General features: G+C 43.7%; 1 protein-coding gene across 2 annotated transcripts in view; it reads right to left on the bottom strand.

Annotated features, from left to right (window-relative positions):
* The window catches only part of cttnbp2 (cortactin binding protein 2), a 93,182-nt gene extending 75,298 nt beyond the window's left edge, over window positions 1–17,884 (bottom strand). The window contains exons 1-2 of one of the 2 annotated variants that reach the window (XM_071459022.1): window positions 17,532–17,884; window positions 10,021–10,128 (exon numbers count right to left, since the gene is read on the bottom strand). In XM_071459022.1, the coding sequence (XP_071315123.1) occupies window positions 10,021–10,128; window positions 17,532–17,660 (237 nt within the window). In that variant the 5' untranslated portion in view covers window positions 17,661–17,884. The remainder of the gene's footprint in view (window positions 1–10,020; window positions 10,129–17,531) is intronic. The other variant, XM_071459013.1, reaches the window with a different exon arrangement.
* Between the last annotated feature and the right edge of the window lie 9,844 nt (window positions 17,885–27,728).

Genomic DNA, 27,728 nt, shown 5'->3' with positions numbered 1-27,728 from the left:
TTTCTGGATTAATCAGTTAATCAATTTCTCTGTAAATGTCAGAGAAAGTGAAAAATGGAAGGTAGACTTTCCAAGACGATGACTTCACACGTCTTGTTTTTATTTAAGTGCAACAAGTTGATGAGGGGTTTAAACTGTTAATTTGTAATCAAACTTATTGATCGATTTTGCTGTCTCTGTCTCTGACTCATGAGAGGATTGTACCTTGAGCGTTTAGCTACTTAATTAATTAAATTAGATATTTCTGTCGTTTCCAAACAGTTCTCAGTCATGATGTAGAGTTTATATGTGGATCGTGATATAAATTATACTGTGACAAGATTTTTAATCAATATTTCCAACCCATCTCTCTCTCTCTCTCTCTCTCTCTCTCTCTCTCTCTCTCTCTCTCTCTCTCTCTCTCTCTCTCTCTCTCTCTCTCTCTCTCTCTCTCTCTGCTTCGTTTCCTCCGTTCTGCTTCAGCTCTTCACAGAACAACCAACCAACAGACTCCTGACAAATCCTGACGTCAGGTCTTCCCAGTTCAGTTTCACGCCTCTCACAAGTGTGTGAGTACTTCCTATAAAACACAAAGTAATTTGTACACACACACACACACACACACAGATGTCTTGTTACAGATACACACTGTATTGTAGCTTCGGCTCTGATCATTCCTTCAGACAGCGTCCACTGAGGCCGGCAGAGTCGACTATTTTTGTGTTTGCATCACCATCTCTCATTTCATTCCCCTCCTCGTCATGTGGAGCAGCCGTGTGTGTGTGTGTGTGTGTGTGTGTGTGTGTGTGTGTGTGTGTGTGTGTGTGTGTGTGTGTGTGTGTGTGTGAGAGAGTTAAAGTGTTCATGACACTTTCAGCCCACATCAAACAGCAGCCATGTCATCAAATCAACTGACCCAGACACCATATGAGAGAGAGAGAGAGAGAGAGAGAGAGAGAGAGAGAGAGAGAGAGAGAGAGAGAGAGAGAGAGGATCTGCACATAAATCACACCTGGGTAAAACTAATGCAGGTATACACTCAACAGTCCTGCAATAAATCCTCCTCCTCCTCAGTGAAGTGGAGTGAGTTGAAGTGCACTGCATTTGCATTGTTGACACTTGTTCCTATTATTTTGTCCACCCCGTTAAAATAAATGAGAACAGGCTAAACAATGGGTTAGATGCACCTCTTTGTGTAACTGCAGCACAAACTGCAGCCTCCAAAATGATCAATAAACATCTCTTTAAAACGATTTCCTGAGTTATAACCTTCCTGAAGGAGGATTTATTCCAGCACTGTTGTGTTCGACTGCATTAGCTTTAGTCTGGAGAAGCTAATAAACTGACAGCTAAGTGTACAAAATTAGGAGAGAGAAAGATAATATAGGATGAAGATCATCATCCAATCAGGTAAGAGAGTGATGAAGATGATGTGAGACACTTATAATAACAACCTAAACCTGTCAGAGGCCAAAACAATCAACCGCCGTCCCCGAGGGTCCCGCTCGGGTCTCCTCCTCCTGAGGAGCATCACAGATCAGCAGCGACGTAAAGCTGCAGGATTTTACTTTTCTCTACCGCAAAACTAAAGTTACCAGACTGACCTTTGACCTTTGGCCGAATCTAAACAGTTCATCCTTGAGTCCAAGTGAATCTTTGTGCCAAATTTGAAGAAGCTCCATCAAAGGTGTTACTGAGACATCGTGTCCATGAGAATGGGACGGACGTACACATATTGTCTTCGGGTCGTTCGTCCCTCCGGCGACAATCTGTCACCAGCACATGGAGCCATAAAAAATTTAAGCTGCTCAGATCAGCTTGCAAACTAGAGCAGAAGGGAAACAATTAGTTGAATTCTGAACTAATTATTCAACAGGATGTGATTGATCAATTATCACTCATTTGTTGTTGATATTGTTTTTTTTCTTCAGTGAAAATGTCAAACATTTCCTGCTTCCAGCTTCTCATCTGTGAGAATTTGCTGCTTCTCTCTTTTTCTAACTATCTTACGACCACAAAAACAAGTTAAACCTTGCTAACTTGAAATCTGGAGAATCCAAGTCATTAGGTCATTAGCGAAATTAAAATCATAACGCTGCCTCCCTCCCTCAGATTTCTCTCCGACAGTCAGTTGTTGTGAGGAACGAGCAGCAGGAAGATCCGACACTTCACTCCTTCCATGTTTGATTTTATTTCTGACCCAGAAACACAAACACATGTTCAGTCAGGTGTCCGACTTCACAAGAGAATCACACACTCACAGTGTAGAGCTGCACACAGAGCGAAACCCTGATCAGTGCCAGGGTTGGGGGTTCAACTCCCACTGGGGCCCCCCATGTTCAAGATGCCTGCACCCACAGCACTGAGAGGCACTTTGGATAAAAGCCTGCACCGAACGGCATATGTTATATAATTATGTAAAGAATGAAGAGAGAGAGGGGAGGGTGGTGAGTGAAATATAGGCCTGTGTAAAGAGGGGGGGGGGGGGGGTACAGTGAAGGAGAGGGAGAGGATTAAGAGAGAGAGAGAGGGATGGTTGCTATGACCTACTTCCTCAGTACTTCACCGATCGCTTCATTTCACAGTGAAGATTTATTGTGAGCACAGGACACACAGTGAAAACACACGGCATCGACACACACACACACACACACACACACACACACACACACACACAGGAGACGTGCACAGAAAAATGCTTAAATAAATACAGTTAGAGGTGCACAAAGCAAATAAAGAATCCAAAGGCCTGTTTCCCCTGCAGCAAGCCTGTAAAGGCATGAAGCAGCGAGGAGAAAGTGTAAATTATGTACAAGCCTTTATTCACTCGGACACATTAATGGTTTTAAATGCTGAGCAGTTTGAATCAGTGACTCTTTGTTAGGCTGGAGACAGTAAAACCAACCTGACAGCTGAAACAACACACAGGTATTCAGCTGCAGTGATACCCAAACTGTAAAAGCCCAAATATGGCAGGAAATATCCTGAAATACGATATTATCGTTGGGGACGGGGGTTGCTATGTTTTGTATTTGTGTGTTAAAGGTGTTTTTGCATAATTATTAGGGCTGTCAATCGCTTCAAATATTTAATCACGATTAATCGCATGAGTGATCATAGTTAATCATGATTAATCGCATATTTTTAATCTGTTCTAAATGTACCTTAAACTGATTTTTTTCAAATTGTAATACTCTTTTCAACATGAGAATAGACAAATGCTTGCTTTATGCAAAAAAATCATGTTTATTTATTGCTACAATGAGAAATACTCTCAGTTCAAGTAACTAACATGGGTAAACTGCATTGTAAAACAAGATGCTGAAATAAACTAAAACAAAAGCCCAACAAAAAAAATTACAGATGGGCATACCAATTTACTAACTGTAACATTATAGTAATAATAAATACAATAAATACAAATTACTTTTGTCCTGTCAAGAGCCATCTGCCAAGACTTTGAAGCTGAACTTGCCATTCAAAATATCTTTTTTATCCATTACTGCTCACGACGGCATCGACCTCGGTGCATTGCTTCTTGACCTCCCGAGCTACAGAGTGGCCCGAGGTTCAAATATCACAAGCGTTAATCACATTTAAAAAATTACTCCCGTTAAAGGCATGTTACGTTAACGTGTTAATAACGCGTTGACTTTGACAGCCTTAATAATTATATAATTGTATTTCATGTTTCAGATGTAAGATTCGTTCATTTTTTTTCATAATAACAGATTTTTCTCCTACATCGTCATGATAAATATTGCTTATGGCAGGAAATATCAAAATATACAATATTATAGTGGGCGACGGGGGTTGTTATGTTTTGTATTTTATGTAACAGTTATTTTTGCATAATTTTATCATTATATTTTATGTTTCAGATGTAGGTAAAAAAATCTATATATATTTAATAACGGACTTTTTTCCCACCCTTTAACATGATAAATATCACATATGGCAGGAAATAAACACATAAATATATTAATATATTCCTGAGTGTAATAGTTAATCACTTTTAATCAATCAGTTAATAATTTTGCCATGAAGTGTCAGAAAATAGTGAAAGGTGTCCACTGTTATTTCCCAAAGCACTATTTCAATGACTTGTTTTATTCCAACCAACAGTATAAAACTTCAGAGTATTCAGGTTACAATCAGACATGACACAGAAAAGCTGCAAATCACAGCATCTGAGAAACTCTGAGCAGCAAATGTTTGGATTTTTTCTTCGAAAAAGGACAAAGTTACTGATTATTTTTTGCTAATCGACTCATCCATTAATCGAATAACGCAGCTCAAGTTTAAACCGTTTCCTCAAGGAAAAAAACATCCAAGAAAAAAAAACAATAGGAAACAAGTAGCACAACAATTTGAATTCAGGACGTACATCTGGGATTTTTCACTATTTTCTGACCTTTTCATTCATTTTTTAGATGAAATGCTTAATTGATTAATCAGAAAAAAAAAAAAATCCAAATAAGTCCCACATCTATTATAGATGCACATCCACACCCACACCCACACTCAGACATGCTCTTTTAACTCTGAGACAGCCCGCCCCCCTGGGAGGGAACCCGTCTTGACTGACAGCACTTCAAAAACCACCCCACCAAAGAAAAAAAAAAAAATCAACTGTCATAAGTAACAGGCTCTTCAGAGACGTTCGGGTGATACCAACTTCCCTGAAACGGGGGGGTTACTGGTGGTGAAACAGTCTCTGAGTCTTTTGAGCCTGATTCTTAAGTGGCATGTCAGTGGGTGGTAGTGAAACACGAGCCTGTGAGCTTGTGAAGGGGGGGGGGGTCCAGGTTAGGGGGTCTGGTTGCTAGGCAGCCAGGCGATCAGAGTAGGATGCTGATTGGCTTGTGTGTGTGTGTAGAGAGAGAGAGTGGTTTAACCCAAGGAGTGTGGACCTGCTTTTGGACCGTGGAAAAGACAAAGAGGGAGAAAGACGCATATAAACATGTGGACTGATTGTCTTTTATTGTGAAGGGCTCTCTGTGTAGTGTTTTCAAACCTATTTTTCTTTCCAAAATGTCTTAAAGTAAAGATTTATTTGGCAAAATGTTGCAACATTTGTGCTTCTGACTGACAATCAACACACACGCTGCCAACGGACTGACAGGAAATCATTACTTCTCCTGGTCAAAGGCGTTTTTCATCCCAATTTCACTTCCAATATCTACAAAACCTCCCAAATAACTTGGGTCAGGCTGGGATGATGATAATATTGTTCACTATTTTGTTCATTTTGAAGAAAATGAAAAAACTTCCTTTGATTTGTAGACTCACAAATTTTGCACAGCATAGAAACGAGCTCCCGGGGGAAGATTTTCTAGAAAGAAATGGCAGCTTCTTACGGCTCAGAGGAGCCCACAGTGATTTTTAATATATTTCAGATTAAACAGAGGGAGAGAGATGGTAAGAGAAGAAAAGAAACTCAAAGATTTATGTGGAAGGAGAGAGAGAGACCGAGAAAGACAGTAATGATGAGTAATGAGCTGCCACAGTATCTGTCCAAAGAGATAAGAGCAGAGACGCAGTGAGCGACAGAGAGAGAGCAGGACGTCCAAAAAACAGAGATTTATGGGACCAAAAAGAGATGAACAGAGATATAGAAGAAGACAAACACTGCTGAGAGTGTGTGTGTGTGTGTGTGTGTGTGTGTATGTGTGTATGTGTGTGTGTGTGTGTGTGTGTGTGTGTGTGTGTGTGTGTGTGTGTGTGTGTGTGTGTGTGGTGAGGGGAGAGATGGAAAAGCCCAGCAACAGGGCATGCCTTAAATAGCTAGATGCTGGGAGATATCGTGACGCTGGAGAAGGCCTGATGGCTCGGGGCATGTGTTGCGTTGTGCTGAGCATGTATGAGCCCGGCGCTGACAGCGGCTCCACGGGCTCTCTTAGTCATGTGGCCGATCACATGACCTCTGAGGAAGTCTGTCCGCAGGAGGCCGGACGGACGCCGGTGGGCAGAAACGGCAACCACCCATCTGGATTCTTGAACTCCGCCGCCTGTGGGGGCGTTACCCCGAGTCCACCTCAGGAACAAGCCTCATCCGCTCTAACTGGGAGAAGCTTGTTAAACATGCGGCACAGTGGTACCACGCCGTCATCCTGCTAGAACCACTGCTGCTCTGTTACACATGGATGGGCTCTAAACACTGGAGCCTCCATAAACACGGTGGCGCCGCACGTCTCTACTCAAAAAGGTGGCGCCCCGGTAGCTTCCCAGGCGGAGCTTGTACCACGTGCTGAAAAATACGTATATAAAAAAAAACAAAAACAAAAAGGCGTCCTATGCTGCAACTCCCTCCATCTTGAGCTAATTAAAGTAGCCTGACTTTTACGTCATTGGACCAAAATAGTCACGTGACACTTGCAGTTGGAAAACACAAGGTGTGATGATTACAAACAAACAGCCCGGACAGAATAATAAAGCTGCGATTTATGTGCGTTTTAGTGTGAACTGTGATAAGACCGTGGACGTCTGTATCACGGTTTCAGCTAAAGAGGCTTTAAACAGCGTCTCTGTGTCTTCGGCCAGAGACGTAATCTGGGTTCTGACTCTCCTGACTCACTCGGCCGATTGTAAAGTAGTGAAAGCAGCCACGTTATTTTAGAAAGGAACCTTCTGCCTGTGAAACCGTTTGTTTCCTGCTCTGAGAACACGGTGAAGATCAGCTGACTTGTGTCGCCGTCGGCCGCAGTAATCATGTGACATCGCCGTTGTTTGGCTAATCTGCTTACGGCCTCCTTTCTCTTTGCTCCAGGATGAAACCTGATACGGCAGCTCAGCCAGCTTTAGCCACACGCCAATTAATCTGCAGCACCAAAGCCTCTTGATAACACCCAAACGCCACAAACAACCGGTGCAGCTGTGCTAAAGCTGTGGTTCGAGGACCTGGACTCACACAGGCTGCACTGAGTCCTGACTAATGAGGCTGGTCAGCTGGGTTTTATAAAACAGGGGCAGCATCGTCCAGTGAATCTGATAACCCTGCAGCTGGGGGCCAGATGATGCTAGTCTTCAAGCCCTTTGGGGGGGGGGGGGGGGGGGGGGTTGCAGAGAGAAGTGGAAAGCCAGTGGATATGGGTGGGGGTTGGAGGGGTCTGGCTTAATCCTCTCTGTCACACTGTCCTGCTCTCTCAGAGACAATGTCAGGCCTCCTTTTTTCTGCATCTCAACCTCCCTCAGTCGCCTTCGCTTTGATTCAAACCTCTCCCTCCAGATCCATCTTCCTTAACTGTGTCTCCCTTTTTTTTTTGTTTATCTCCCCCTTCTTCAATCCCTGTCCCACCTCTCCACCCTCTCCTCGCTCTCTGACGGGGCTTATCTGCCCAACAGAACAAACAGGCTCATTGTGTTTTCCGAGAGCCAAGAGGGCAGCAGAGAGGAGGCTTATTTCACTGAAACCTGGATAGGATATCCATCCACAGGGGAAATGGAGCCTGCAGGGACTCTTAGTGCCAGTGGAAAACATGGGTGAATTGGCAGTGAGGGTGGAACAGAAGGACAACCAATGACAGAAACACAAAGGGACAGGGAGGAGGTGACACCGGGCCACAGACAATCCTTAATTGAATGAAAGGGAAACAGAAGAAATGATGGAACGAAGCAGGGCAGAGGGATCGGAATAAAAAAAAGAAAGAGGCTGCAACAAGTGAGAAGCCGATGCAGTGATGCAGAGTCAATAAGTGCTGCTCGATATCAGGTCGAGGGCTGTAAAACCACACAACCGGCTCAACATCAGGAAAACTGAGCAAAACATCTGCAGGAAGAGGAAGGATGACGGGGATGTTTGTGGAAGGCTGTCGCACAACAACAAAGACAACGTAGCAGTTGATAAGTACAGACACTGTGAATGAGTTGCACATTTAGAAAAGATAAATCCTGAGAGGACAGCCTTAAAGTAGAGCGTGGACAGGCTGAGGCGACCTAAATACAGAGCTGCAGAGAGAGAGGGACGTGCAAGGGTTTGCTCAGAAATAACTCGGCATTCCAGCTCCCTGCGGAGAACCAGCGACCTTCAACGGGGGGGGTGAGACAGGATCTCCAGGACGCCACAGAGAGACATCGTCTGAGCAACATCAGCATTCAGTGACCACAGATCGATTCGTCTTCCCTTTAAACTCAACCCAACCTTCATCGTCCCGTCATTACAAAAGCCACTCAGTGCATTCTCTCAGCTGACACCTGGCTGAAAGTAATACCTCATACAGTCCAATATAACATTCATTCATCAGGGTCATGGGGGGGCTGCAGCCAATCCCAGCTGAGACTGGGGGAGGGCTGCCAGAGTATCAGAGGTCTGTCAACAACCATTCACGCTCAGATACAAACGTACGGGCAATTTAGAGCTGCCAACAACCCCCAATTAAACACAATTAACCTGCAGGTCTTTGGAGGAACCTGGAGGAGGCCCAGGCAGGTACAGGGAGAACATGCAAACTCCACACTGAAAGGCCCCGGGCGGCGGGAAGGTTCGAACCCAGAACCTTCTTGCTGTGAGGCAACAGTGCAAAACCCTGCACCGCTGCAATACAACGGTCCTGCATTAAATCCATCTTCATGGGTTTATGGTGAACTGTGCTGCTTTTTAGAGCTGTGTTATTTAACCTCCCTACACTTGGGTGGAGAAAATAATAGAAACACCTGCCAATACTTCAACAGCACCACAGACTAAATCTTCAACAAAAACTCAACACTGGAACCTTAATGAAGGTGGATTTATTGCAGGACTGTTGGTGTCAGTCACTGTTGGACCATTCTTCGTCCCTAAGGAGGTCAAAAGTCAGGGTGTTAGACACAGACTGTTTATAAAAATGGACGTAGACTCTGGGTCTGAAAAGTGAAGCCAATGGAGAAGAGCCTTAAAGCTGCTTTCTATCTAACGACCATCAGGAGGCAACTCCACTGGTTGCAAAAGTCTGATTGTATTGAAGTCTATGGGAAAATGTCTCTACTTCTCACTGATTTATTACCTCAGTAAACGTTTTCCTGATGAGTTTATTGTCTCAGTCTCTAGTTTCAAGTCTTCTTCGATACAAAATGATGGTCATTTTTTAAATTATGGTCCATTTAGAGAGAAAAGCAGGGGATGCATTAGGGCGGGGCTACCGTGTGATTGACAGACTGTACCACACACAGTGACCTGCCTGACAATCAGGATAGAGGACAGAGCAAGTCAGATCCACCCCTCACTCCCCCTCAGCTCCACCTTCTCCTCCAAATATGGTTTCTATGGTTTCAAAAACCAAGATGGCGACGGCCAAATTACAAACTCAAGGCTTCAAGGCTCACAAACCAACGGATGACGTCACGGTGGGCTGATGCTTGGCATTAGCTGTAGCTAGGTGTTTCTAATAAACTGCCAGCTGAGTGTAAATATGCAGAAACACATCAGCATCACTTCAGTCAAGGACAATGTTCAGAAACAGAAGTTCAGTTCGTCAGTGCTCAGATCTGTCCTCATTTCTCAAGCTCAGATTCCCACCAAATAAAATCAATTTCACATTTTACCGCAGCAGCTGCTTCCTCGTTGGTTTTTCCACAGTCACTTAGTAACAACAGGAGCCAGAACCAGCTTCTATCATCTCTTTATTACCGCTAGTTAAGCAGGTGGTGCTGGCTGGACACAAGGATTTTGATCACGCTGGCCTTTCTGGCAGGAAACAGAGTGCTAACCAGTCAGCTCCCACCCAACACAGGCAATTAGAGAGGCTGCTTATCAGCGGGTAATTACAAGGGAAAGAAAGAAACAGTGGGGCACAGTGTTTCATCGCGGTCACACAAGTGTTCTGCATCTTTCTGGGATAAAGACAGAGACTCAGATCCTGTGATATCACATTCATTTAGCAGCATTCACCACCATTCATCTTTCATCAAAGCAAGCGATACCGACTCAGTTCTGAGCCGCAACTACAGCTAATCATCTCATCTCAAGCCGGTTCACAGAGGCAGTCTGCTGAGAATAACCCCGGCAGCTAATCAGCGTAGCAGTGCGTGGGTGTGGGTGTGGGTGTGGGTGTCGTCCGGACTCACCCTCAGGGCCTCTATGACCAGGTCTCGGGCCTCCAGCTCTCCCTCCATGATGCTCAGCAGGGTGAGCAGCTCTGGCTTGCTCAGGTTATCCATGTTGAATTCACATTTCTGCAACACAGAGTCATACACACAGTTCATTTTTAAAGTATACACATGGGTATCAACCCTTAAAGAACAGCCTCACAACCTGTGCCCTCATCAGCACTGACACAGGTTTTGTTTGCTGTAATAATTCCTCCTGTTCTTGCCATTAAGACAGAATTCCCTAATGCGGTTTCTATGTATAAAAAACACATTAGTTACATATAACTGGTGGGGGCAACATCTTTTTCTCAGCCTGAACAAATATTATGATAATGATGATAAAATTCCCTGTTTGTGCCCCTCCCTCCCCCACAACAGTCCCACATCGCTCAGATTAAACCTCATTAGGAAAAGATCTTTAACAGGAGGAAAAGTTGCAGCTGTTTCATTTTTCATGAACGGGGGCATCAGCCTATTGTTTTAAGACAGACTTGAAAAACTGTGGCTCTATCCTTGAATTTTGATCCGTTCCATTTCGAATGGGAAACCGAAATATCCGAGTCAGAGGTTCCTCTGACTCAGAAAGTCAGAGGAAACTCACCAACCCCGACCTCAAAAAACCAAGATGGCTGCTCTGCACATCAACAGAAAGCTATACTGTTTCATACTGTTTATTAGCAGTTCTGTTTTTCTGTTTCTCATTGTGAATGTTGTAAATCATCCAACCAAGCCCACTTTGACTCCACCAGCAGGAAAAAGAAACAAGCTTATATGACAAATGCACAACTTACTCCCAATCTCCAACTGCTCTCATGAAGCGCTGCCCTAAAATTAGGCTGATATCTGTTCCTAACCCCAGGCCATTAAGGTCTAATTACATTTAACTATAGGTCATTAAGCACCTATTTGGTCAGTGGCCTCTGCAGGGCTAACGGGTGGAGATGACTGTAATTGGAAATGACCAGACCACTTCATGGTCCCCTTGTGTCAATTAAAAGCTTTTTCCAGTCTCCTCGTGGTCCAGAGAAAAGAAGATCCTGCTCCCGCTCAGCATCACAATATTTATCATCACATCATAAAATTATGATGCTCAGTGAGAAAAATGTGCAGGACCTTCTTCTCTGTATCTGAGGTTGGTGGATGTGTGAATTTGTCTCCCTTAAAAAAAATTTAAAAAGCCAAACAGCTGTGGTCTGGTCTGTTCATAGGAAGAAGGCAGCACTTGTTTTGGAAGCCGACAATTTCATCTCCAGCTGTATTGTTTTGTGTGACTGTGAATCATGTTGTGCTGTAAAAACACAGAAAATGTTGTTTATAGAACTAGAACTGTTACTGTATTTTTTTTGGGGGGGGGGGGGGGGGGGGGGGGGGGGCAAGGCTAAAAAAGGTTTCAAGTTAACTCAAGGGAGCAAATATGACCGTTTCCTTGAATCATTTCACCCATTTAGTAATAATATGTCATTTTCCTCCATGTGCCATCTGAAATATAATTCTAGGTGAATATTACATTTAAATTATTTGCTTCATTTTAACAATGTGAAAGACTTTTTTACTGCCAGAGTAAAAACACCAACCATGAGTAATAGTATGTGTCAGTCAACATGAGTAGTTTTAAATAATTTAAATATTAATTTTACATTTAAAAATTGTAAAAATGGTGCATTCTTATAGATTTAACCACCTCAAGCTATTCAAAGCAGAACAGCTTCAGTATTAAAATGCTGCTCACCTCTTAATTCAGTAATAATACTAACAATCAAATATTATAATATACTGCATATAATGGACTTTAAACAATTGGTCAATTAATGACAGTTTATTAATCTCTTACATCATTTTTAGAGCAAAAATAAAAATCAATCTCTGCTTCCAGTTTCTCAAATCTTTTCCCCTTGTTTTATATTTTTTATCAATTTAAGATTTTTGGGGTTTGGACAAAAAAGCAGAAAAAGGAAGAAGTCATCTTGAAGTTCTGGAAATTTCTAGGGCTACTTTTTAACTAATTTCTGGCAGTGTATAGAACAAATGGTCACAAAAAATGATCGAATCTAAAAAATCATTAAGTGATTAATGATCAATTAAGTGGGACTAGTATAACATAACATAACATAACTGTGGAAGGAGCAATTCTGCCTATTGTCTATCTTTTACTGCCTATTGCTGATAATAATGATAACATTGACATTTTATAATGGACCTTTTTTATTGCAACTATTACTTTGGTCATTTACCAGAGTATCTAAACACATGTTCCAACACTGGGTTCCTGTATATGAGCTTTTGCTTGTTGAGTTAAGGAGCACAATTAAAGTTAAAAGCGTCACAGAGGAAAAGTTCAGTGACTGACTCTGAAAACATCAAGTATGTGACAGAAGTTTTGCCTTTCTATTGTTAAGATGTAAAATTCAACAATAAACCAAGAGGCATTTTGGGACAATGAGTCCTATTCAGAGTGACTTTTCCCAGTCACATCTCTAAACATCACAACAGCATCTGGTTGGTTGACATTCCAAAGCTACGTGTCAAATAGTTGTTGTTGTTGGCTTTGAGCTCATCCAAAGCAAAACCTTACTGAGGAAAATGAGTGAAATTCTTGTCCGGACAGCAAAACAAAAACAAAAAAGAAAGAATGATGTAAAGTCACGAAAAGAAGCCAAGAGATAGCACCAGAGCTCGGTGACAGAAGAATTTCCAATCACCATGTTGGCGACTCCTGCAGCCCTCTGCAGAGAAACACATCCGGTTGCAAAGTATCTGGAAGCTTCTCACCAAACCTTCAAACCTTAATAAACCAAAGAGGCAGGAGGAGGAAGTGAGGGAGCTGTGGGGCTCATCAGGCTGCTACCTGCTCATTCTGATGAGGCTCAGCTGTCAGCCGGCCACTCACGTCTGATTTACAAGCCCACACTAAAAACCTCAGCCAAGATTATTCCATTTCATCAAGGAGTCGCACACACACCTCCCTCGCACAGACTATGACTTTGAACAGGCCGGTCTGAGTTTCCAACAAGCTGCTGCCTCGTCTGTGTCCTCTCTACGCTCCTGTGACACTGTTTATTTCACTGCGAGAGGGGAAAAGTTCACGCTCAAACAACTGCAACAGTGGTAATAAATCCACAGGAATCAACAGGCCAAACGCTCTCTCCTTGAAAAGCGTTTTCTTTAAAAATGTGATGTTTTAGCCAGAAAAGCCTCCTCGAGGCAGGTGCTGAAACATCCCACGTTCTCATTAAGGAATCAGCTTCTAACAAAAGGACAGTCTGTGTCCAACGTGGACCTTTTTCTTTTCAGAACAAGGAGCTGGAAAGTGTTGCTTTGATCACATGTTTCAGTTTAGTCAAACCACGTTTTTACTCTGATGCGATCACGGCAAAGCCTGGAAATAAAAGCAGGAGAGATTCCAAGGGATTGATTCATTCGCGTCGAGCCTTCCAATCGATCCCCCGGCCCCCATTTTCCCGGCAGCACTCTCACCACTCAGAGAACTGGAGGGCTCTGGGAGCCTTGATGGACGGCAACCCTGGGCCATGCTGGCCTGTCAAAGGGGCCTTGGGTGGTGGGTGAGGTGAGGTGAGGTGAGGGTGGGGGTTGAACGCTCTCGCTCTCTGTCTTTCTCTGGCATTTCAGCACAGTGAGCAGGTGAAGAGGAAGCGAACACTAATTTGTTCCATGAGCCGTGAGCCGTGCGCCAAGGGCACGAGCAGCCTGGCCGGCGCTCAGAGGCAGCGCTGCAGCCCCGCTCCGTGTCATTTCACTCCGAGCCACGAGGGAAAAGCTCCCGCTGCGTTCGGCTGGAGAAGGCCTGCTTAGGTCTGTAGGTTCCTCTCAGACTCGTGTCCTGCTACAGAAACTGTGTGATATGGTGGCAGGAGGGGGGGGGGTTGTTACCACTGGTTACAAGGAAAATGGCACCAAGCTCAGGGGGAAAAATGGATTAAAGGGTCGGTTCAACCAAATTACCACAAAATATATTTTTACATTTGGGAATCACTCGACCCTGGTTTGGGATCAGTCTCACACTGAGAATATTTCTGACTAAAGTTCAGATGAAAATGGATTATTGATTAATTTGCTGATTATTTCCACAATTAATCATTTTGGTTAATTAGATGTAGGAAAATAATTAAACCAGATCAATAATGACATCATCCAATTGCCTGTTTTTCTTGATCAACCCTCAAAAACCCAAAAGATATTGACCACATTTCATCACGTAAAATAAAGAACAGCAGCGAGTTCCCTGAATTTGCTGCAGTTTAAACGATGAACTGATTTTCTGTTGGTCAAAACTTCAGCTGTTCTGTGGAGGATTCATTAACAGAGAGAAAGTTTCAGGATAAACATATTGACTATTGATTTTTCTAGATGCCATTTTCAATTCTGCGATGACAGATGCAGTGATCTGAACTTTTACTAATTCTGATACAATCTAAATCAGTGGCCCCCTTCATACAGAGATGCTGCTACTCTGCCATTCAGAAGACCCCTTGTTATTCCGGCTTAGCTTGTTCACACTGAACCAAAGACGCCGACATGTTGCCACCCCACTGTGACGGCGTGACACGTAACAACAGCATCAGCGTCTTGTCCCGCCATGATAGACGTCGATCCGGCTCTGTTACTTCCTCCGCTACCGACACTTACAACGAACAACAACAGCCTCCTATCCCGTGTTTGTACAGTTTGCACAGAACAATAAGTCGGAATAAAGGCGCAACATTCCTGCCTTGAACAGGCCGGTATCTGGAGAGTAGAAGTACTTCCTCTCAGAGTATCTGTGGATACAGAGTACTGACCCGTTCTGTCTTTGTCCCATATTTGAGCTCTGGTTACCTCTCCAGGCTGGGGACTGAACGAATGTTACTGATCACAGCCATAATCTGATTGACTTGATCAATCCAGTGTATCAGACCAGATCATTCACCACAATCTAAATCCCATTTACCTCCACTGTTTTGGGCTGGAGGCAGAAACATCTCAAAACTGTTGGATCTGCACAGGAAGATAAACTTCAAGGCAACTAATACTTTGTTTTTGTACTTTGAGTGAAGCAGCCCTTTAATAGATTGTAAAATTATAATGCTCGACCCTTCTAATGACCTCTTCAGCTTGTTTACATGTAATCTGAACCCCCCACCCCCCCACCCCGGTATCACACCACAGAAATTTGGTTGTCAGGAAGAAGAAGCGATGACATTACAGCCACTTGTGTTGAAGGCCACTCTTCCAACATGGCAGCATATCCCACATAACCACTTTCAGGAGTCTGTTACATAACAGCCCGGCCAGGCATTAACACAAGGTTTAAAGATGGGGTTGAAAAGGGAAAATCGATGTTTTTTTCCCCTAGAAACAGAGTCTATTTTTGTAATTCTTCCCTGAATTCAAGTCTGTCACAGGAACATTTTATAAGAACTTCATTTCATTACTTTAATAGGGGTCTAACGGGATAGGGAAGATGAACAGTCAGACAACTGAGGAACAAATTGACCCCAGTTCCACCAAACTTATACACTTACTGAGTACATGCCACAGTTGTACGCACACAATTTTTCTGTGAAATAAGAGGTAAGAGATTTTTTGGTTTTCTCTTTGCTCAACCCGGAGGTTGTGTGATCATCTAACTGCTCTTGGTTCTGGTCTAGTTTGACTCCTTGTCCTCGGATCTCATCAGTTCATGTGGTAAAAAGGTAAAACATGAATGGAAACTACAAAAATAAGAGCCTGGTTGTTTTCCTTTAACTTCAGCAGAGCAGGTTGTAGACAGGCTGTCTGCCACACTCACATGCATTATGCTAAATGAGTGGGAGGTGACCAGCAGAATGCCTTTCATTGACCTCTGACCCCTCTTTGGACCACGAGGGCCGGTCCTTCAGAGTCCTCACAAACGAGAAACTTCCCCCACCTACAGCCAACAACAGAGAGTCTGACAGGGTTGAGCAAAGAGCAAAGTGCTTTATTTAACCACGGCAGGCATGATGGTGGTGGTGGAGGGGGGGCGGGCAGTGGGAGGGCATGGAGGCGGAAGCCCCCTTTCGTTGGCTGGAGACCGGAGAAGGAAGAGTGTGCTGGCAGGGCGACGGGCGAGCTGAGGAGGCTGCCTGGCTCCCGTGTCCCCGCAGCACCTGTTCGCCCTCGACGCTAAATGTAAAGTAGCCTCCGGGCAGTTCTGAGCTGCTCTGACACGGTACTCCCAGCTATGCCCGCTGAGTCACTGAAATTAAGACCAATTTAGAAAGGTGTCTGGTAAACAGGGTCTCCAACCCCCCCCACCACCAAACTGCCTCTGCTCTCCATCCACCCCCGCAGCTCTCCTCCCACCTCGCTCCACCATCTCCTCAAGCCCACCCCCATCCCTACACCCACACTACCACCCACCCACCCCCCCCTCACGGACCGTGGCTGCTTTCTATTCCAGCAACTCCACACGTTTGAACCAGCCTACCTCTCCAGCCTCAGCAAGGGCTTCACAAGCTTTACAGAGGTAAAAGCTCAGTACAACAAAACAAGGGCAAAAATCTCAAGTGGTAAAAACATCACTGTGCATAGTGCATTAGCTGTCAGGTCGATGGCAGCCGTCTGACAGGTTGCATGATGGAGCCGGGGAAGGGAAGGCAGGGTTTCACGGCCTCCCACCGGCCCGGGGCAACAGGCTGATCAAACTGCACAGAGAGTGGTGCTGCTGCGACCTGAGAAAGGCCTGAGAAATCACAGCTAGGTGTGTGTAAACACATGGAGCTTCAACAAAGGGACGACTTCAGCAGAAACACTTTGACTTGGTCTGACAATCAGTGCAAACCTGTGGAAGGACTCAGCTCAGTATCAATCTCTTCCAGTTTATAGGAGCCTGAAGGATTCATGCAGAGCTGACTGGTGGAGGAATAAAAAAAAACTATTTTCATGCCACAATCAGCTCCAAGGCCGAGTGAATATCACTTATTAAAAATTATATAATTGTTTTATATTACAAAAAAAAAAAAAGGTGGAATGAAATGTTTTCACCTTTATCAGGCAGCAAATCAACAACCAGCCTGGGCAAAGCTTCAGTTTTCAGATTCTAGTGCAGCCAAACAAACGGCTCCCATTTACTGCGCCGTGTGTGAGCTGCAACCTGTGTAAGCAGCGACGGTCCCTCCTCGATCCGGCGCAGATAACCACACACTGCGGGATGAGTGCTGCAGGCAGCCGGCGGAGGCGAACAAAAGACCCGCCGCGCTGTCCTGAAGGAAACAGACGCGCTATTCTGCCTGTGCCGGGGCCACTACGGGTAAACCTGGGTCATTTATCACCTGAAAACCGAGAAGAAACCCCTTGTTTTCCTCCAGACGTTGTCGCGAAGCTCCCGCTGGCCACCGCTGTTGCTTCATGAGCCTGTGCGGAATAGATGCGCACCGCATTTCTCCCCCTTTTCCCCGCCACCGCCTCAAAGCCCCGCGGTGAAAAACACCGACGCAGATGTGCCATTTCCACGGACCCTCGGGTCTTACCGTGTCGACACTTCCCAGCACGGCGGTTGCCAGTGCTTGTACCGGAGGAGGCTGCTCTCCGCTGGCTCCCTCCGACGCCATCTTCGTACTGTAGCGGTCTGCTGGAGCGAGGGCGCATCCGGCTCTCATTAACTGTTGCGCTGCTGGACGCGAACCACGCCACGGACGGCCATCGAGGAAAGGGAAGGCGAGACGAGATGTGACAAACTGAAGGAAGCTGCAAAAGTGTAGAGGGGGGGGGGCCGAGAGGAAGACAGGTCACCGCCGTGAAAAGCCCGCAGCCGAGTGCCCGGGTTGCTGCTGCTGCTGCGGGAGGGGGGCGGCGTGCAGGCGTCTGGTAGGCGTGGACCGAGCGACGCGTAAAATCCAGATGCAGCCGCGGTGCGCTCCCCACTGGAAAGGAGGCGCGTCCCCACGGACTGAGTGACAGCAGCATTTGTGGCTGTAAAATAAGACAGTGAGCGGATCCCAGAGCGACGTTCAGGGACCTTCAGGTGTCTGTGCGCCGCGGAAATGACAAAGGTGAATGAAGGTGTTTCCAAAGAGGCGAAAAAACGAGTTCAGATCATCAACACGAATTTTGGATTCTTGCAATGAAGACACTTTGTTGTTTAAGATTTTACTTTATTTTATTGGGTTTATTTAAGCATGTACAACATCATGCAGGACTGTAGCAGCATTTTAGAAACACTGAGGTCAATACTGAGCCCCCCCCCCTTAAAAAAAATCATTTTTACCATTATAAAAAAGGAGCCTCTTCTTGCATTTGAAGTTGTCTGTTTCCAGATGAGGAAGAACTGACTTGTAAAACAAGTGAAATGAGCAACAGTAATGTAAAATAATCTTAAGTAACTAATTAAAATTCACTTTACTAAATTGTCCAAAATTTCTCCCTGAAATATAGAGAAGGAGAAAGAAGAAGGAGAAAATACTTGAAAATACTAGTGTATGTGTGTGAGCAGGCCTTTAGCTGCTTGTTTACAGTTGCACTTGTGGGGTTTGAATGCTCTCATTCTGAGTCACTTTGGACAAAACTGTGTGTCAAATGAATGTACTGTGATGTGTCCTCCACTTTAAAGACTGAGGCACCATCTGTCTGCACCCACTATAGCTGCAGCTCCAAGTGTAAAAGGAACATATGCAGGCCAACTATGCAGGTTTAAATGGTTCTCTCAGAAAACACAACCGTCCACTGTCTCTGAACTGAAACCCAAAAGCAGAGCAGGGGCCCAGTGTTAATCTCACACAAGTCGATGCTCATGAGTTCAAACCTCTCAGCTCTGGGTCTGTTTATCCCAGAAAAGCAGGGAGTGGATACGGGCCCTCTCTGCTCCCAGATGTGGCGTTCAGGATTAACGGACGCTGATCCAGCCCGGTCGTCCAGAGTGAGGTTATTAAGTCTCTATTTAGGTCAAATGTTGCACGATCGGCGTTGGCTGGTTGCATCCAGAGCTTGTTGACTCCAGTGGAGAGGAAACACATGGTTAACCTGTGTATGCTTTCAAGAAAATCTACTGTATCATGTTTTTTGGCTTAAATTGATTACATGCTGCTTTAAGGATTAGAAAAAACTTTCCTGACCTTTATGCTCTGGAAAATGTTTCAAACCTTGTTGGAAGACTTGGAAATCCACAGTTGTTAGAACAGAAACAAAGCTGTTTTTCTCTTGGCAGACCAGTTGACATCTTTGATCTTTGAGGTTTTCACCCAACAGCAGCTGTACTGTAGCAGCAAATGAAACGGATGTGTTGAAATATATCTGTTTTGAGTTCACTAATGACTTGAAATCTTGAAAGCAACTCGCCTCAAAACATTTAAAATGATTCCAAAAGCCTTTTTTCGATGGTGTTAAATGTTCCCTTAATCCCCCCAAACACACACACACACACACACTGTAGATTGTGTGTGCAGAAGGTTGTCACTCAGTTTTTCACTGATCCGCAGGGGAATTTCAGATGTGAATTCCTGTCTTTCCCACAGAGATCTTTTATTTCTGACTGTCTTGTCATGTGTCAAATCCCAAACTCGTGTCTAAATCTGAGGCAGATCAGCGGAGACGGAGCTGTCACGTGGAGATAATTCTTCCCTCCCCACCTCTGAACGGAAGCTCGTCATTAGCCGCTGATTATGGGGGACTCTAGAGATGTGGCACTGGCTTGGAAACAATGACAAAGTTGCCTGTGGCCTTGAAAGAAAACATTTCCCCCTGAGATTTTTTCATTCAGTGAGAAGTTCAGTGATTATCTGCTGTAGTTTACTGTTTCGTGAATGTGTTCTCTGCAGAAACTCTCAGAGGAGGAGGTTTTCTGAGCAGCTGTGATAATGATGTAGAGAACCTGAGAATAAAAGCCGGAGTCATGCCCTTTCATTAAGTACAGTACATGTCTTGTGGCTTCGCCTTTTTTCTGCTGCTGTGAAAGTAGGATTCGTCTCAGACTGCGGCTTCTCTACAACTGATGCGTCTCTGTGACTGTTACTGGTGAAAGCTGTTTACACCGCAGGGCCTGAAGTCAAAACAGAAAAATAATGTCTTCTATCAAACTCCGTGGTAGTTATACTGCAGAAATCTCGTTGTGATTTCACTGTCTGCCAGAAATATACACCAGCCCACAGGTTCTGATATCCAGACCACAGTGTGGGTCATTTCACTGCCTTAAAACACAACTGTTTCTAACTTGATTTACATAAATGTGGGATAAACATTAAACTGAAAAGTTAGCCTGAGGCATTTTTTTAAGTTGAAGGAGATTGTTGTTAAAGGTCCCACACAGTCTAAAGGTAGATGTCCATGTGTTTGTGATTACAAAGCAGGTCTAGGTTCTGTATTAATACTGTGAAAGTATCAAAGCCTCAGTCCACAGAGAAATGCACACAGCCTGTATTCAGAAACTGAGCCTTAAAACCAGCTATCAGGACTTCTGCGACTTTGTGATGTCACAACAAAGCAGTCACCGCTCTGAGCCCCGCCCACCTGGACCCACCATCCAATCGTGCAGGATTTTGTTTCTCTCAGTGTTTACCTGAAATCTGCTATATTTGTACTCAATCACTCAAAAAAGATCCTCTCTTCTGATTGGCTGACTGACCTGTTGTTAGTAGAGCTGCAGAGAGAAGCCTGAGAGAGGAGATGTAAAACTACACTGAGATGGTTTTTGGTTTTAAAGCACCTCACTGTGTATTAATTTACCTTTGTTCATACTGTTTATTTACTTTTGTTCTTTTTAAAGAAATGCTCTTCTGGATTTAACTCTGCCTGTGGCTAGTGTTGTTACGTAGGATGTGTTGTATTTGTGTTTTTTCCCTTCTTCTTCTGTTTATTTGCATTTGGCAGCAAAAAGGTTGTGAACATATGTAAAAGGAAATGTAAGGAACATGTGAAAGAGTGAAAACTGTCAGTGTGAACTCCTCCACTTTACATTCTGGACACTTTCTGAAACATTATAACTTTTCCACATGAGTTTCCAACCTTATAAGACTTCTATGCACTGTGGAAATTCAACATGCACGAACTTGCTCAACGACTGCAGCTTGAGATACACTAGACGATTCCTCGCAGTGCACAGTTTGTCAGTCACATCGGAGTTGTGTGTACATTTGATGCTTGTGCAACATCGTAGGTTTCTTAGTCTGCCGTTCTTGGCAGCCGCTGAAGACTGCCTACACAGAGCATGAAACATAAATGAGCAGCTGGGCCAGAAAAACAAGAAGGTCTGCCAGCTGTCTATTGTTTGATGTCACGCTAAACTCTGCAGTCATTATAGAACGGTGACATGAAGGTTTATCCACGTTAATTCCCTGCATTGTGCTCATTAGGTTATAAAGTCTGCAGGGTGTATTAAATGTATTCGCTGCTCTCAGTCAGACATGTTTGTCTTTTAAAAACAAGTCTGCTGATGTTTATGATGCTGTCAAATGATCTGTACAGTATATTGAGCTGAGGTGAATGAATCCTGACCTGGAATATTTTCTGAACAGTATGAGATGACACCTGACTGACACTCTACCTGCCTGATCCTGTTCACACAGCCAGCGGGGCCGGAGACAACTGTGACCATCGTGACAACTTGTTAATAAACACAGGGGGAGAGAAAACTATCACTCATACCTATGGTGAAGTTTAGGCTCATTAATCCAAAGGGTTTATATGTCTGTTTTATATGTTTTTGGATGAAGGGAGGGAACTGCAGCATTCACATACGTATATCAAGCAACACTGCCAATATTCAATATATTTCTTATCTGATAACGAATCCCATGAAAAGACTAAAACTCAGAGCTGAGAGTCTTTTGGTCCAACATATGCCTGGGTCCATGGCCTGAGTCTGGCCCATATGCCTCCACATCTGGGCAGATTCCAGCTGTTATTGTCTACTATTGTTTGACAGCTGCAAGATTTTCTGCGTGTGTGTCAGAATGGGTCCAGATGTGGAAGTACCACCTGACAATGATGGGCCGGATTTGACCAGTGGAACTGGGCGTATACTGGGCCAAGTATGGGCTGGATTTATCTTGCTATCTTTTAATAATCAAGTTTTCCACTCCATGAACCCAGCACCTCGTCGATGCAATGAGCAGCTTGAAGGGAACCAGTGTTCAGTCACTAGATCCAACTAAATGCTGACCCAGTGCCAAATGTGGCTAATCATGTTTTGCTGTAATTGGCCTGACTGGTCTCTAAAGGGGAAGCCTGGGAAACTACTGACTGAAGGCAGAGGGGGTATGGATGATTCTACCTCCAGATCAGTCTCCGTAATGACGTTAGGACCATGAGGAACAGGAGACATGCAGTGAGAAGACATGTGAATGCTAATATGAGTACGTCTCATGTGCATGAAGAACATGCGATTCTGCACGGCGCAAATTATTAAGGAGATGGAATTTTTTTTTCCTAGAGCAGTTCAACATTTAGTCTTATTTTTAAGGGCAGAATTCGCTTCTGTTAGGTTTTTGTTCATCTATACACAAAAGATGCAGACAGTGAAAACACAGGAGACATCCTGTTAAATAAAACCATCTTATACTTCTCTATTCTAACATGTTTTAAATACTGAATACACACTGATGGAGGTGTGGAAGTACACAATAGCAATATTACAAAGTAAAAATATGCTAAAACTTAACCAAACCTTTATTGTAGTGTCTTCAGATCATAAAACAGATTCATTAAGGACAGTGATTAGTAACAGTTTGGAAGACACACAGATAAGTGATGCTGTGAGGATCTGTTGGAAGTGTGATATTAAATCACTAAAATTTTTAATCTGCAACATCATTTTAAAATATGATTTCATTTATTTTACCACGAAGTTTTTTTTAGATCTCTTTAAATCTCTTTTACAAGAGAGACCTGGGCAGGATAGCAGCCATACAAACACACCACACCTTAAAATACAGCATAAAACATCAAATACCACATAGATGATGAATGTCTCATTTACCACTTTCTTTATGACGTCTACTAAAGTTGTCATTGGACATAAGTTTATCTAATTTTAGGTCTTTCTGTAGATGATTCCATTTCCAAGATGCATAATAAAAAAATACAACATTAAAAAGCTTCATGCACATACAATATATCTCCATAATCAATCACAGGCAGACAGAGAGTTATATTAACTAATCAGCTGTTTTGTATGTAAAAGCTTGTAACTGTAGCTGCCAAATGAATGTAATGTTGTGAGATAACAGTACTAGTACTTGTGTCCTTCACTAGTACAAGTGTCTTAGATTGTACTTAAGTGCAGTTCTGGAGTAAATCTACTTAGTTACATGACTGTAGTTGTGGTTAGCTGTGCAGTATTTCCTGCATGTGTTTGAAGTGCGAACAGCCTCGTGGTTTGCGGGTCTGTGGATGACCCATAAACCATGTCCACAGGGTCTGTTGCAGGAAGAGTGAGCGGGGATGTGAGGGCAGGACGGCGGCCTGGAGCTGAAGTAATGACCATCAGGAGAAAGTGGTGCAACTGGAGACACTGATGGATGGAGCCGGAGTCAGGAAGCGGCAGTAAGGTCCCTCAGCCAGACGCCCCCCTGCCTCAGTCCTGCGTGAATACTTGGCTCATATTAACTCACTCATTGTTGGGACGCACAGCAGGCACAATGACCCCCTTTTTGTGGACGAGGGCATGGTGGACCGAGAGGGCAGCCGGGTGGCCGGTCGGCCCTCACTGGGTCCTGTGTGCTGTGGCTGTGAAGCCGGGCCGGCCAGCAGGCAGACAGGAAAGACAACAAAAAGAGTGAGACAGCGAGCCCCGGATCCCGTATCTTGGCTGGAGCTTCAAATGGGAGGACATGGAAGGTCTAGATAGTGACTCCACTGACTGAGAGAAAGGAAATGGAGGGAAGAGGAGGAGGAGGAGGAGGAGGAGAGCCGGGATCTGGGCCACATCTCCGTCTGATTGTCCCTGAGTGGCTGCCAGTATCTGAACGAGACCTCTATTCAGTCGCCTTCCCTGCTGATCTGAAGTCAGCGCTGCTCTGTCTCTTTCCCCTCCGAGCTCTAATCTGGCTGCCTCATGACGTCCCCCCTCACACTGTCTCCCTCTGTCCCACCAAACATCCCATGACTGTGGACTGGAGGGAGCAGGTGCTTCTGCTAAATAGTCAACGGTTGCAGTCGCTGTTTTTTTCTCTCAGTTTCAAGGATCAATGCAGCAAAACCAACCAGAAAGGAAGAGTTTAAATGCGGTTGCTTTATTTTGAAAAGATTTTTTAAGAGTCCCATTGCAGAGGTAAAGTTGCATCCACCCAAAAATGTGTTTTGCTTATTGCTTCTTCTCTTTGATTTTTTACCTTTGCAGTGCAGAATAATGTATGTGCACCAGTCTGAGTTTGACATATGCACAACATTTGGAGCCAACCACAGTCCAGCATGCAACTTACACAAGTATGATGTTCAAATTTGAAGCCTTCATTGCACAATGACTGAGAATCGACTCCTCATTTTACAGCAAACCTCTTTGTTTTGAGGGATTTCAGGAATTAGTAGCACGTACCCTCCATAATGCACAGTGTGCTGAGGAATCGGTTTCTTGGTGTCCTTGCTTGAGATTCCTGTTGTGCACACATTTCAGAAGAATGGTCAGAATGCACACTGATGCAGCCAGTTCTTCACACACTCACCTTGATAAAGGATGGAAAACCTTTAAGGAATGTAACTATGCATAAGAGGTAATGAGGTGAGAAGACAAAGGAGAAGAGGAGCCTTCAGTCTGGTGCAGAAAATCAAACCTCTGCACTTTGGGTCGGGGTACATGACAGGGTCGCCCCCTCCTCAACGACTCTCTGATTCCGGTCCAACCAGCACGCGGTCGGGGTCACAACCCTGATACTTGGCACCCGGCGTCAGGGGAGAATGACACTCTTGTTCAGAACCTGCTCCGACTTCAGATGCCAAGATGAGTCATCCAGAAGCTGGACGACTTCAGTGTTTTGCAGGGAGCCGTCGTCCCCTCCAGCACTTCCTCCCTCCTGAACGCTGCAGTCTGTGTGTTCTGCCAAAGAGTCGCCTTGAATAAACATGAGTGATGTTTTACACAAGGTGCCAAACACACTGCATCCTTATAGAAATTCTTTTTGGCCGCCACCCTTCAACATTCAAGAGTCATATCCAGGAGAACAGTTTATAACTGTCAGTGTATGAATATCACAAAAACAACTCGTGCTTCTATTACCTTTATTAATACCACAACTGCAGTACTACTATATCTACAACAGCTCCTACTTTTGTTCCTAATTGCACATGCACAATGTAACTTACATTACATAATATAATGTATTTAGTGTCAATAATTACGGTATAAATGTGATTAATGCTTCTGGAATCACCTTGTTTCTGTCACTTAGACCAAACTGATGATGCCAAAACTTATACTGCACGTTGTACTGAAGCTACTCCTGTTATTGCTACCAGTTGAAATACTGTTACTACTACTACTTCTTCTATTATGACTATTAAAAGCAACTCAGTCTCATTTTCTTCTGGACTTTACACACTATGATCTTTTGTTTTTCATGAATTAGCTCAACAAAACCTTGAGACATTCTAGTGCTAAGGTGTTGGATGAAGGGACACTACATATCAAGATTATTTAAAGAGCACCACTCAACCCGTGAAACAAAAGCAATTTTTTTTAAAGGTTTGTTTAATGAAACAGAAAGTTGGTTATAAACCGGATCACGGAGTTTAAAAAATGCAGCTGCGCCAGGCAGGGAGGAAAAGAGGCTATCAAGTATTAATGGAAGTCAAGTGCAATATTAAGTCATGTAATATCTCTTTAAGTTACAACAGTGGACCAATAATTTCATTTATTTCACACAAATCAGGATAAAATACAAGTAAAATCATACAAAGCATGTTAACAGCAATGGGTGGAAATGGGACACAGCAACAAGCTGCAGGGGCTTGTGAATAGAGACTTGCTCATTTCATTCATTTCTTTTTACTATTTCACAGAAATTGAATAGACAGTAAAAAGCATATGATCATGAATCACAGGGTGAAAATGGGACACCCCAATAAGCGTCAAAAGCTTGTGAATAGGGGCCCGGGCACAGAATGTACAAATACAAATATAGCCACGAAATACCTAAATCCTAAAGCCTGGAACCCTAAAATGAATAATGAAACACTCCCAACATGCATCTCATCTGTCCAAACGTTAATCCAATAGGCAGGATACACAATCAGAAATAAATGGTAAATGAAAATAATAACACAGCACAGTAGACCCCGGCCGTTCAGGGTATATAAGTCTTTGTTTTCATTTCAAGTCAGATTAGGAAAATTCTGAATTCTGCATCTGGTTTGGATTAATTTTTGTGGTGTTTTATAAGCTCATGGTGACTGTGGGATACTGTCGTAGCAGGTAAAACAATAACACAAAAATAAACTGTATCTATTATGATTACTATTACTGATGATACAGCTCATTGCTCTTCCACCACCGCTCCTATAAGAGCATACATGTACTACACACACTACATAATACATACATGATATAATATAAAGAAAGATGCACATATCTGCTGACACACAACATACAATAGAATAATCTGCCCTGTAATACAATAACCATCAAATGTGACACGTTTAGATTGTTCTTCCTGTGAATTCTCTCCACTTCCTCTCTCAGTGAAACTCCTGACATGACACTTCCTGCTCCAGCTCTTCCACGGTGACAGTCTGCCGCTGATTTCAGGCGGCCCGTCACTCACAGCTCCTATTAGTGAGGAATGTCGGGGATCTGGTTCAGGATGGTGGACTCCAGGTGGCTTTCACTGATCTGCAGAGTCGCTCTTTAGTCTGGAAATGATATGAACCTTTCCAATGATTAAACAAGCCCACAGAGAGACTATCTCACATGTTTTCATTAGTTTTGAGATTTTTTTGGGGGGGGCAAGGTGGCAGCACAAGCAAGAAATTTTATTTGATCTTGCAATAATTGAAATTTTCTCCAGTCCCTCAGATAAAACCAAAGTCTCATTATCCAGGAGGTGTGTTCACTCTGAGCAGGCTAATATTTTTTTTTAAACTTAATCTAACCAGGGAGAGGAATGGCCCCTCTTCATGAGTACACTGCTACACAAATAACCTGCAAAACCTGTAATAAAATAGTTCTTTCTTTGCAAACTTGTACAATTCCAGTATTTTTATGTTTCAGGATTGAAGTGTATATTTTGAATTCTCTCGTGGACTAAATTCTTTTGCAAAGAATTTTACATTGAGTGTCCAGAATGAAAGATACTAAAAGTTAGGCGCAACATATCAGTGTCAAACTGGCCTTTAAAAACTAGTTCTGGATAAACCACTGGAGCTGAGGGTCTCTGCATGAGTCTCAAGAACTGTGAGGGTGTGTCGCCCCCTACTGGACAATAACACAGGTAACTTTCAGAGTAACACTTCACTATTGCATGCTGGGATTTCATTGTAAACATATCTCACTCAAAGACCTTGAACCCCATGAATTAGTCATAAATCACAGATAGAAGATTTGAGCAATTGAGGGAAACAAGGAGACATTTTACAGTCACGAGAAGCATCCCTTATCTGTAAGATGAAATCCTTTGTGAATACCAAATAATAACTTGATGAAAATTCCTCTCTTCTCTCCTAAAATATCAACAAACACTGATTATATATTTACATCACTTGTCAAAAATAAATCATTACAGTTTTGTAAAGTCTAAAACTTAGCA

Source organism: Trachinotus anak, unplaced genomic scaffold, assembly GCF_046630095.1.
Source record: "Trachinotus anak isolate AG129_WGS33_773 ecotype Australia unplaced genomic scaffold, CSIRO_AGI_Tana_v1 ptg000002l, whole genome shotgun sequence".
In the NCBI taxonomy this organism is placed as follows: domain Eukaryota; kingdom Metazoa; phylum Chordata; class Actinopteri; order Carangiformes; family Carangidae; genus Trachinotus; species Trachinotus anak.
The sequence above is the reverse complement of the archived record's forward strand: the minus strand, read 5'-3'. Positions and strand labels throughout refer to the sequence as shown.